General features: G+C 49.4%; 1 protein-coding gene across 1 annotated transcript; it reads right to left on the reverse strand.

The window, feature by feature from the left end:
- Positions 1 to 73: 73 nt before the first annotated feature.
- HOXC11 (homeobox C11) lies at positions 74 to 2,433 on the reverse strand. The gene is made up of 2 exons (XM_008630490.2): positions 1,659 to 2,433; positions 74 to 396 (listed from the first exon to the last, which is right to left on the reverse strand). Exons 1-2 carry the CDS (start codon positions 2,332 to 2,334, stop codon positions 164 to 166), a joined length of 909 nt encoding a protein of 302 aa, XP_008628712.1. The 5' UTR covers positions 2,335 to 2,433; the 3' UTR covers positions 74 to 163.
- Positions 2,434 to 12,388: the final 9,955 nt, after the last annotated feature.

A 12,388-nucleotide genomic window follows, 5' to 3' on the forward strand; every position in this document is an offset into this window, starting at 1 on the left:
AGAGGGTGGGGGGAGAACCCATGGGGAAAAAACCTCAGACAGCAAAAAATTTTTTTTAAAAAAAGGAAAATTCTTCAACTTTGAGGTCGCTTCGTCGCAGAGCCCCCGCTCGCCACTGTCCCCTCCAAGGCTCCTCCGTCAGAGGGGCTTTTTCCAGGGATTTTCACAACAAGGGATTCCCAGAGAAATACTGCAGGCGGTCCCTGCTGAGTTTTTTTTCTTTCATCCTCCTGTTCTGAAACCAGATTTTAACCTGGCGGTCGGTGAGGTTCAACATCCTGGACAGCTGCAGCCGCTTCTCTTTGTTGATGTAGACGTTGAAGAAGAATTCCCGCTCCAGCTCCCGGATCTGGAATTTCGAGTAGGGGCAGCGCTTCTTCCTCGTCCTGGGAGCACCTGGGAAAAGGAGGCCAAACCGGGATTAAACATCCCGAAGGAATAAAGAGCCCCAGAGGGATGAATATCCCGGAAAAACGCGGCGTGGAGGGGTGGGAGCGGCTGGAAATTGGGATTGTTGAGAGAGAGGGCAGAGGCTTTGTAGGGCGAGGTTAAAGTGGGGTTTTTAGGGAATTATTTCCACCCCGCACAGGGATTAAAGCAGATTTCGGGGTGTTTTTGGAAAGAAAAGGCGGGTTTGGAGCGGAGTAAAGCGGAGTTTAGGGGAGGGGAAGGGGGGATCAAACGCAGAGCTGTTATCAGCAGAGGGAACAGCCCGGGTTAGGTCGGGATTAGAGGAACGAGAGATTTGGTTCCGCACAAGTTTTTGATTAACTCCAGCCCTCGCCACACACGCGAGAAAAGAGGAATCAAAGTGCGGGGGAACTTCGCGTCTGGGCTGCGAGAGGGGGATTTGCATCCTCAGAGCGAGCGGGGAGGCAAAACCCCCCCAGAAAACGCCCCAAAAGAGCCCCCGCGCCCGCGGAATTCCCGGGATTCAGCCCCGAAAGCGGCGCCGAGGCTGCCCGGGGAATGGGGCCGCGTGGGAGAAATAAAATCGAATTTAAAATCCCGATTTAGGTGACTCAAAGGGACCCTCGCGCAGGGAAAAGCCTCTCCTGACAAAAGCCCAGGCTTGGGAGGGGAAGAAGCGCCGCTTTCCGCAGGAAAACCCAGGGAAATTCTCCTTTTCCCTGCGAATTCGGCCGATTCCTCCCTCAACCCCCGCCTGCCCCGACTCAGAGGACTCGCCCGAGAGCTTTAATTAGGTATTAATTTAGAAAACAACACAAAACCCCTCGCGAAGCAGCTCCGAGCGGCGCGGGGAAGCCCGGGCAGCTCCAGCCGCGTTCTGCCCAATTGCCTTTTACCCTCGGCAACCCCGAATCCTTTTAAAACGCCCGTGTAAGTTCATGATCAAAGTTAATATTTGTCACGACGCCGCGCTTTTAAAATTTCACAGACTCCGCCGAGAGAGAGAGAGAGGGGAGAGAGAGGGGAGAGGGAGATGTGGCCGCGTTTAACATCTCCATTTTATATTTTATTTTTTTGTTCTCCCAGCGCTTTTTTTTCCCATCGTAAAAAGGAGAAGAAAGCGCTTCGGAGCTTCTAATAAAATCCTTGGAGCGCTTATAAAACTCCACATAAAAAACCTTTGCCCGACAAAACACAGCCGGGCTCGGTCCCCCCCTTTTAACCTTTCCCTTTACTGCTCTACCTACTCGCAGCGCCGCTTTTGGAGCTCTCCTTGGCTCCCGACGAGGACGACGCCGAGGAAGAGCCGGGATTTGTGTTCTCCTCCTCCTCCTCCGCGTTCTCCAGCGCCTCCGCGGCCGCTTTGCCTTCGTCCCCTTTCTGCGCGCAGCTCTCGGGCGCGTTTTCCGCGCCGCAGAAGGAGGAATTCTCGAAGAAGCGGTCGAAGCCTTGGGGCAGGACGGAGTTTTTGCTCATCCCGGAGTAAAAACCCGACGGCGCCGGGGCGCTGGAGGCCGGGGGATGGTGGTGGTGGTGGTGATGGTGGTGGCTGTAGGCGCTCTCGTTTTTCATTAGCATTTCGCTCATGCCGGCGGGCGGGATGCACTCCCTGTGCATCAGCTCCTCGGCGGAGTAACACGACGCGTAATTCCCGCGCGGGTGCCATTTACTCGAGGGCTCCAGCGCGTAGGGCACCTCCCGAGGCACGGCGGGCACTTGCGCCAGGTTGGCCGAGTAGGGGTAGGAGATTTGGCGAGAAGGGGCCTGCGGCAGGAAGGAGGACACGGTGGAGAACTCGGGCACGTAATAGGTGCAGCTGGGCAGGTACAGGTTGGACGCGCAGCCCGCCCTGTCCCCAAAATCGCCGCTGCGCTCCTTGCGCGACTGCGAGCAGAAGTTGCCCAGGTTCACCGAGTTAAACATCTTTGCCCCGGCGCGCGGGGTCGGCTTTTGGAGGTGTTTTTTGGGGTTGTTTTTTTTTTTATATAAGCCACGCTCCTCGAGACTGGGGGGTTTTTTTGGGGAAAGCCGAGGCACGGAGGGTGAAAAAATTTGGGGAGGCGAGATGACGCGCGATCCGTCTTAGTCGCTGGCGAGCGCCACGTGATCCCAAAGTAGATATTGTCATATATCAGTTTGGAGCGCTCGGGATGGCGGAGGAGGGGTCGCTTCACTTAGGTAAGAGCGCCGGAGGTTCAAACGATTGGTTTGCAAACACCGCAGCCGCGTTATGAAAATCAGGCGCAGATTTGGGGGCATTTTCTGCCGCCGGGGAAGGCACACCCCTCTCTCTCTCTCTCTCTCTCTCTCTCTCCCTCCCCGCGAGCATCCACAGCAGAACAAGTACAAGGGCTACAAGGGCTGCCTTGGGAACTTGCGCTTTTTTTTTTTTCCCCTCTCTCCCCCCTTCTTGGTCTTTTTCATTTTCTTCCCTTTTTTCCCTTGGTTTTTTTTCCCCTTCTCCCCCTTCTCGCTCTTTTCCCCCTTCCTCCCTTCTTCCCCTTTTCTTTCCTTCCCCCGTTTCTCGCTCTTTTTCCTTCCCTTTCCCCCCTTCTTGCTTTTCTTTTCCCTTTTCCCCCTTCTTCCTCTCTTTCTTCTCTTTCCCCTCTTTCTTGCTCCTTTTTGTGTCTTTCTTCCCCTTCTTCCTCTTTTTTCCCTTCCCCCTTCTCGCTCCTTTTCCATTCTTTCCCTCCCTTCTTCCTCTTTTTCTTTTTCTTCCTTTTTCCCTTCTTTTCCCCTCCCTTTTTTCTTCGTTTCTTTCCTTCTCCCTTCTCCCCCCTTTTTTCCGTCCCTTCTCCCTCCTTTTTATTTTTCTTCCCTTCTTTCCCCTTCTTTTATTTCCTTCGCCCTCCTTCACCCCCCTTTTTTTTTCCCTTTTTCTTCCCTTTTTCCCCCCTCTTTTCCCCCTTTTCCCTCCTCTCCTTCCCCTCTCGCTGCCTCCAGCGGGGTTTGGAGATGGGGTGGGGGCGAGCAGGGCTGGGCAGGGGGCGAGCAGAGGGCGAGGGAGGCTCCAAAGGGTGGAAAATCCCCCCTTTTTAGAAATACTTTAATTACTCTGATTATTCTAATTTATTATTCCGGCCATTCCCATCCCCTGGAAAAGCTTCAGGCAGCTCAATAAAATCTCTGGAGTTTCGGGAGGAACTTTCCCAATAAACGGGGATTCAGAGAAATTACAAATCAATCCCGACCGGGGGAATTAGCGCTAATTAACAAGCCCCTAACAAACGCTAATTACTCGTTCTCCACGTGCACATCAACGCTCCAGCGGCGGCTTTTTATGGAAAAAATTCCAGCTCGGCAGCGCCGGGGAGCGCGCGAAGTTTCCCAACTTTAAACTCCAAGCAGGCCCGGGGTTTTTTGGGGGGTTTTTTAAAATGAATTTTGCTACGGAATCAGCGATTTATCAAAGAAATAAATGGATTAAATCGCTGCCCAATAAATATCCCAAAGTTCCCCTTCTCCTTTAAATATTTATCCCGGTATTGAATATTTCATGGAAGTGTTTATTGTCAATCAATGACGGCGCGTTCATCGCTCATTCCGCCTGAATTAAAAAAAGATAATTCTGATTAAAGTCGTTTGTCTTGCGCCTGGAAGCCTCCTCTGATCCCGGTCCCGCTGGATTTTGATCCCGAAAAAATCGAGATATTGAAGCGTTGCCGGATATTGGGAGGGTTTGCCACAGAATTATTAAAATTTATTTTTAAAGGGGGAAAAAAATTCCCTCCTGGAATTGCTTGGGAAAGGCGCACCTGGAGGACGCCAAAATCCTGCGGCACCGCGGTTCTCCCGCCGCATTCCAAGAGTTCTGGAGGAGCAAAATTCCCTGGAATAATCGGGGGTAAACCGGGTTTTCACCTGGGTTGGGAATTCTGAGGCGGGGAACCTTTCCCGGGTGGGAGGATGCGGCCGCTTTCATCTCCAGATGGAAAAATCTCGGCGAATCCCGGTTTTTTCTTCCCCATCCTTTTATTTCCAGGATGCCCCTCAGGAATCTTCCCCTTCAATTCTCCCTTTTAAACGCCCCGGGGGGAAAAAAAAGGGAATTTTGAACGGAATGAAATAAAAATGTGGAATTTTTCCGCCCGCGAACCTTGAATTAATCCCAGTCTGGGATTTGTTGGGAGGGGAGATGAATATTCCCGGTAAAACCGGGAGAGAGGAGAAGATTTTAGAGGGGATTTTGTCCAAATCGAGCAGGAAATTCAAGGGGAAAAAAAGGGGGAAAAGGGAAATCTCAGGAGCAGGAAAAGCCTCAACGGCTGCCGCGGGTTCGCTTCGCTCGCTGAGATAAAAATCCCAGAGGAAATAACAAAACTCACCCCAAACAATCCCAATTTCACCCCCGAATCAGCCGAGTTTCACCCCAAAATGACCAATTCGCCCAAAACAAGGAGGTCCCTTTTGGGGCCGGGCACCCCGGGCGCCTCCTCATCCCCTCTTTAATTCCGTTTATTTTGCTCCCATCCTCGCCGCAGTTGGAATTTTTTCCAAGGGAGTTGCTGAATTCCTGGGGAAAGATGGGAAAACTGGGGGGAAAACCGTCCCTGGAGGAGCGGGACAGAGGTTAAAATGAAAACATCCCGAAATTCCGCAGCAATTTGGGGGAAAAGGGGGGAAAAGTTGATTTGTATGAAGAAAGGAGCCCCGGTGGCAAAGCCGAATCCCGAGATTCCCGAGGAAAATAAAAATCCAGGGAATTTCAGCAGGGCTTTCCCAACTCCATCGGGGCGTTTCGCCCGGATTTCTTTGGGAATTCTTGGAGGGTTGCGCCCTCCTCTCTCGGACCTTCCCAACCCCAAAAATTCCCGTTAATTTCGGGGTTTCCCCACCCTTTTCCTCGGCTTTGTCTTCCCCGTTCCAAGCGGCGTTCCCATAAAATCCCTTTTTTATAAGGGATCGGGGCGTGCGGGACTCTCCGGGCTGGAAACACAAATAAATATCCCAGGAATTGCGGGATGAGGCTTTCCCTCCTCCCCCCGAAACATCCCCATAAAAACCGAAATAAAAATGCGGATAAAGATCCGAACGCGGAGCAGGAACCCGGGGATTTTTCCAGGTTCCTAATCCGCTTTTTTTTTTTTTTTTATGGGGTTTTGGGGCAAAACTTTTAATTAAAGTGTCAGCGCTGCTTTAACTCGGGTTTTTATGGAGCGATATTAATCCCAAACTCCGAACTAATGATGTTCAGGGATTTTTTATGAGCGTAATTATTATTTCCCCCCCGAATTCCCTCCTCTGGAGCATCTCCCTCTGAAACGGGGAAAAAAAAGGGTTTAAAATCCAGGGGTTTTATTATTTATTTATTTTTTAGACCCCCACGGAAAGACCTGAGCGCGGTTTTTTTAATCCGGAGGGGGGATTTGAGCTCGTCCTAAAATCCTGAAGCCCCCCAGAAAAACCCCCCAAAACCCCAAAATGAGAACAAACCCCTTTAGGTGCGGGGATAATTTAGGGGGGTTTGGAGGTAAAAGGATTTAAACCCGAGCCTGGGTGTGGGTTGGGGTTTGAAAGCCGGGTTTGGGGTTTTAAAGCCGGGTTTAAGGCGGGGATTTGGGCGCTTCCTGCAGGGCAGAGGCAGCTGCGGAGCCCCAGCACTTGAATTTGACCACCAAAAGTGACCACCATAAACCGGGAATGGGGCTGGCGGCTCGGATTCCTTAAAAAAAAACCAACCGGGAAAAAAAAGCAGGAAAACAAAAAGGGGAGAAGGCAGCGGGAGCGGTTTAATCCCCGCCGTTTCCACCCCAAAATTCAGTTCCCAGAGCGGAGGAGAGGAAGGAAAAGCTGATTTTGTGGGAATAAAGGGAATAAAGATCCAGGGGGACTTGGGAAAAATCAGATTTGGGGGGATTTGGAAGCCCTGAGTGGAACAAATGAAATTCCCCCAATCCGGAGATTTTTTTCCTCCTTTTTTGGGGGGATTTTTCTGCAGCCGCAGCGATGGAAAAGCCCCGAGTTCCCGGTGCCTTTTCCGCAATTAAATATGGAAATTCCCATTTTTATCCTTCTCCTCAAGCGGGGGCTTCTCCCCATCCAAAATTAAACGGAAATTCCCATATTTTCCCCCTGTTTCCACGGCCGGGGGCTTATCCAAACCCCAGATTAAATGGAAAATCCCATTTTTTCCTCTGCCTCTTCCACGGGGAACTTCTCTCCACCCCAAAATTAAGTCGAACATCCCTTTTTTTCCCCATTTTGCCCCATTTTTTCCCATTTCCCCCCCATTTTTTCCCCATTTCCGCAACCCAGAGCTTCTCCCCATCCCAAATTCCCATCCAGAAGGAGCAAAAAAAGACGGAAAAAAAATCAAAATCCCAGCCCCTGCTTTTCCCGAGAAACCGCGAGCACTCCCCACATTTTAAAAGAGTTTTCAGCACCAAAAGAAAAGAAAAGAAAAAAGCCTGAAAGATTTGGGATTTGGGGATTTTCGGGGGATGTTCGAGGCCTTTCGCCTGGCGAAAAAATCCCTGGAAGTTGTGAAAGTTGGCTCGGGCTGAGCTGTGTAAACATCTGAAGTTTGATTTTGATTTAGGTTAAGCCTGGACTTGAACCCTTCCCAATAAATCATCTTTTCTTTTCTTTTTTTTTTCCCTTTTTCCCCCAACAATATTTGATTTTTTTTTCCGCCCTCCCAGCCCTGGGCCGCAGTTAAAGAAATGTTTTCAGCCTCCCAAAAAGTTTCTTTTTTTGGCGGCGTTGCCATAAAGGCTTCTTTGTCTCTTGGTGAAGTGGGGGAAAAAAAGCTAAAAAATAAAGAAAAATAGAGTTTAAGGGAGTTAAAACCTCCAAAAAATATCAAAAATGGGGTTGGAGGGACTTAAAAAGCCCCAAAAAATGAAATAAAAATCAACAGAAAGACCGAGCGGGCTGAGCACGGCGCTCCCGGGGCTCTCCCAAAATCCCATTTGAATCTTCAGTTTCGCCGCCTGAGCGGGATTTGCTTCGCCTCCCGTTTTGGGGGGAAAAAAAGCGATTTTAGGGTGTGAAAATGAGCTGTGAGAGGGGGAAAAAAGCGCTTTTTCAGAAAAAAAATTGCGTTTGGAGAGGGTAAAAAAGTGGCTTTTTCAGCAGCTGCTCCGATTCCGGCTGCCGGGTGCGTTTGGATGTTCCCGGCGCGGTTTTTCCCTCCCTTCCCGGATTTTTCCTTCAGGGATTTCCTCGGCTGGAGTTGAAAACATAATAACAATAATAATTTTATAAAAAATGAAATAAATGATAGAAAATCCTAAATTCAATTACAAAATGCGAGAGGGAGAAGAGGAAAGCGATCCCAGATATCCAAAGGGAAGAGGCGACAGCTCCAAGCGGGAAGCGCCTGGAAAAATGGGATCGGCCCCAAATTAAATTCGGCTGCGAGAGGAGGGGGGGAAAAAAAAACCCCAAAAACTCCGCTAAGGCGCGAACAATTCAAAGGGAAAAGGGGAAAAAACCTGAAATAATTCAAATCAATCCCGGCTCAGATGTCCCCGAGCCGCGAGCTCGGGAATTCCATGTGGATCCCATCAAGATAAAAGCCGAGGGAGCTCTGCTCTCCCAACCGCAGCGGGGCCGGGAATGTCTGGGATCAAAATGTTTGGGATCAAAATGTTTGGGATCAAAATGTTTGGGATTGGGATGGGGCCGAGGAGCTCGGGAGGGTTTGGGATTCAGCAGCGCCGAGAAAAATCCCATTTTCCCCTCGGCCTGGGCCCTTTTTCGCATTTTTTCGCCATTTCTTCACCATTTCTTCACCATTTTCCCCCATTTCTTCCCGTTTTCCCCATTTCTTCCCGTTTCCCCCATTTCTTCCCATTTCCCCCCATTTTTTCACCATTTTCCCCCATTTCTTCCCATTTTTCCCCCATTTCTTCCCATTTTTCCCCATTTCTTCCCATTTTCCCCCCATTCATTCCCATTTCCCCCCATTTTTTCACCATTTTTCACCATTTTTCCCCATTCACTCCCATTTTTCCCCATTTATTCCCATTTTGCCTCCGCTGAGGCCTCGGGAATTCTCAATTTCTGTCCATTCCCATTTTTTATTGCCTGTATTCCCCTCGCCCGGCTCCGAAAAAGGCGAAACTTTTGGGAATTCGAGTCAAATTCCCACGAAATTCGCCTGGAAAGGAGACGAAGCGCCAGCTCCTCCTGTTCCCCCTCCTCCCAACCCCAAAAAATCCGCTTTTAACCCCAAAAAAACCCAAATAAACCACGCCGAAACTTGGGGAAAATCCAATATTCCTTTATTCTCCAGCGGTTCCTTTGGAAAACTTCAGCAGCGCCGCTAAAATGGGGGGAAAAACATGGAAAAATCGGGAATTTGGGTGGGAAAATGGGGATTTTTTAATCGGGCACCCCATTTCTGGGCGAAATAGCCCCGAAATGAGGATTTGGGAATAAAAGAAACCTCCCCCATCCCTGCTCCAAGCGCATTCCCGGGTCCTTCATCCCGAAAAGCCTCAGGAAATCATTCCCAAGGATTCGACTTTTGACCAGTTTTTAATATTTTTATTATTTTGTCTTTAATATTTGATTTTTTTCCCCGTATTTTTTCCTGTCCCAGAGTTGGATTTCCCTCAATCCCAAAGGGGTTTTTTGGGGATAAACTCCCAGAATTCCAGAACTCCCGGCATTAAATGGGAATCAAATGACCCCAAATCCTTCACAGGGGGATTTTTCCAGCGGAATTTCAGCTCCGAGGGGATCAATTTTGGGGGGAAAAGAAGGAAAATTGTCCCGTTTTCCATCCATCCATGGATCCGCTGGAATTCCCTGCGCTCCCAGCCCTTTTTCCCTATAAAATCTGCATTTTCCACGCCAAAACCGCCTCCATCTCTTGGCAAATCCTCGGGATTAGGGGCGGAAATCCCTTTAAAATCAGATTTTTGATTGATTTCTTTATTTCTCTCCTCCTTCCCCCACGAAACAAAAAATTTATTGTTTTTTTTCCCCCTTCATCTCATTAAAAATTGGAAAAATTCCCTTTTTTCCCTCTTTTTTTTTTTTCTTCTTTTCTTCCTCCTTTTCTCCCCTCCTCTCTTTTCCTTCTTTCCCCCCATATTTATTGTTAAAATTGTGAATTTCTACCCCGGGCACCTCTGTAAGAACCCGAAACTCGTTGGTTTTACCCTAAAAATTCGCATTTTATTCCATTTATCGCTGCTTTACCCCCATCCAGCTGAAATCCCGGGGGATTTCTACACAGATTTCCCTCAAATAATTCCAATTTTTGGCGAATTTCTGCAAAATTGCTTTTTTTTGGTCGCCCCGTCTCCCCCCTCCCCCTCCGCGGGTTTAATTCTGATTTTTTTAAGGTTTTGAGTCACTCCAAGGGTGAAAATCAGGGGATAATTGGGATTTTGGGGGGGAAATGGAGTTTTTTCCCCATTTTTTGGTGCCGGGGGGGATTCGGCGCCTCGGTCACAGCTCGGGGGATGCCGAGGAGGGAAACAAAGCGCGAAAAACTCCCAAAAACCAGCAAAAAATCCTCAAAAAAGAGCAAAAAATTCCCCCAAAAAAGAGCAAAAAATTCCACCCCCCAAATTTTAAAAACCCCAAAACAAAGAACAAAATTCCGCCCCAAAAAGAGCAAAGAAAAACCCCCTAAAACAAAGAGGAAAAAGCCCCAAAATTGAGAATATTCCCATTGTCCCCCTTGGGGTCCCCCCTGCGGGCCCGGCCCCACCCCGGGAGCGAAATTTGGGGTGAAATTTGGGGCAAAACCCCCCCAAATTCCCCTCCCGGCCAAGCTTTGTCCAATTCCTGCCGGTTCTGGGGGGGATTTGGGGGATTTTCTCTTTGTTTTGGGGTTTTCGGTCCCCACCCCGTTTTTAAAGGGATTTTCATTTCTTTTTCCTGAATTTTGGGATGAAATCAGCTCCGAGGAGGACGGCCGGGACATAAGAAGGATTTGGGGTGAATTTCAGGGGGTTTCCCCCATTTTTTCCACCCCATTCCCTGAATTTTCCTTCTTTAACCCCAACCCTTCTCCCGGAGCCAAAACCGCCCAAAAATCCCCTTAAAAATCCCCTTAAAACCCAAATTATTTTATTCCCTCCACCCCAAATATCCCAACACCCCCAAACCCCATTTTTATTTTAGGATCGGATTTTCCCCCTTTTTTTTTTTTTGAGGGAAAATTTCCCTTTTTCCTCCCTCCACCCCCTTTTTTCTCCCTTCTTACCGAGCGAACTTCATTGTTTTCGGACCTTAAACCTCAACTGGGATTTCCCTGACGGTTTTTCATCCCCTCCGCGGGGTCTCGCTGGGAAAAAGGGGGAAAAATGAGGGGAAAAGGGGGGAAAATGGGGAAAATGGGGGAAAAATTGGGAAAAATTGGGAAAATGGGGGGGAAATGGGGGGGGAAATGAAAAATTGGGAAAAAAATTGGAAAAAATTGGCAAAGAAATGGGAAAGGATTGGGAAAAAGTTGGGGAAAAATGGGAAAAGATGGGAAAAATGGGAAAAGATTGGCAAAGGGAAAAAAAGGGTTTTAATTAAAATAAAGGGGGGAAAAGGGGCGGAAAAGGGAAATAAAAGGGGAAAAAGGGAATTGGCGCAGCCGAGGCTGAGCTTAACTTGACCTTCACTTTGCCCGCCCACCCAGACGGGCAAATCCCGGCGGCTCCTCCCGCGGGCAGCGCGGAAATCCCGGGAAAAGGCGGCCCAGAGGGATCAAACCCGGGGCAAAATCCAATTAGAAGAATGAAGATCTTAAAAAATACGCTGATTTTTGGGGCGGGTTTGGCTTGGGATGGAGGGAAAGGGGGAAGGCGAATTTATATAGAAATGGAAATTTGGGGTTTTTTCCAGCGGATTCTTCCCTTTCCCTCCGAATTTCCCCCAAAAATCCTCTCTGATCCCAAAGAGGCGCCGAGATATTGCCCCAATCCCCCTTTTTCCTCCCTAAAATTCCTTCCCCCCCCCCACCCCCCAATAAAAACCCCAACAAAGCCCCGCTGAAACCAGCACGGGAAATCCAGATTTTTTTACCCCATTTCGGTAAAAGAAAAAGGGGAAAAATTTAAAAATCCTCATTTTAGGGCCGCGGGGATTTTTTTCAATTTAAGGCGAGCGCGGGCGGGTTTGGATTCATGGATTTGGGGCGGGAAAAAGGGGGAAAAAAGGGAATTTTGGGTGCGGATGTGGCAGCTGCCGCGCTCAGGGGAGGACCAGATGTTTTATTTCAGCGGCGCCCCATAAAGATCATTTTCTGCCGGGGCCATAAACGCTCCTCAGCCCCAATTACGGATGAAGATGCTCGCTCGAAACCCCATAAAGTCCGGGATTGGGATGGGCCTGGAAAAGTGGGAATTTGGGAATTCGGGGCGGGGGAATGGGGTGGGAAAAGGAGGGAAGAGGAGGGGGGGAGTCCAAGGGGGGAAAATGGGGTGGGTACGGGACCCTAAAAAGGCGCTGTGGGCACTTCGGACCCCAAAAATGGTCCCTGGTCCCTTTAAGGCCCCAAAAATGGAGCCGTGGTCACTTCAGAACCCCCAGAGTGGTCCCTGGTCCCGGTAGAACCCCAAAAATGGAGCCGTGGTTTCTTTAGGGCCCCAAAAACGCCCCTCTGGTCCCTTCAGCCACCCCAAAACCGCACCATGGTCCCAGCAGACCCCACAAAAATGTGCCCGGGGCCCCTTAAGGGCCCCCAAAAAGGCCCCTGGTCTCTTTAGGGCTTCCGAAAACTCCCCCCTGGTCCCTTTAGGGCCCAAAAAAGGCCCCGCAGTCCCTTCAGCCACCCCAAAAAATGAACCCAGGACCCCTTTAGACCCCAAAAATGCCCCTCAGGTCCTTTCAGAGCCCCAAAACGGCCCCGTGGTCCCTTTGGACCCCAAAAAAGGGGAAGAAAAGGGAATAAAAAGGGGGGAAAGGGAATAAAAAGGGAGAAAAGGGAATAAAAAGGGGGAAAAGGGAATAAAAAGGGGAAAAAGGGGAATAAAAAGGGGAAAAAGGGGAATAAAAAGGGGAAAAAGGGGAATAAAAAGGGGAA

Source organism: Corvus brachyrhynchos, unplaced genomic scaffold (assembly GCF_000691975.1).
Source record: "Corvus brachyrhynchos isolate BGI_N302 unplaced genomic scaffold, ASM69197v1 scaffold830, whole genome shotgun sequence".
Lineage (NCBI taxonomy): Eukaryota > Metazoa > Chordata > Aves > Passeriformes > Corvidae > Corvus > Corvus brachyrhynchos.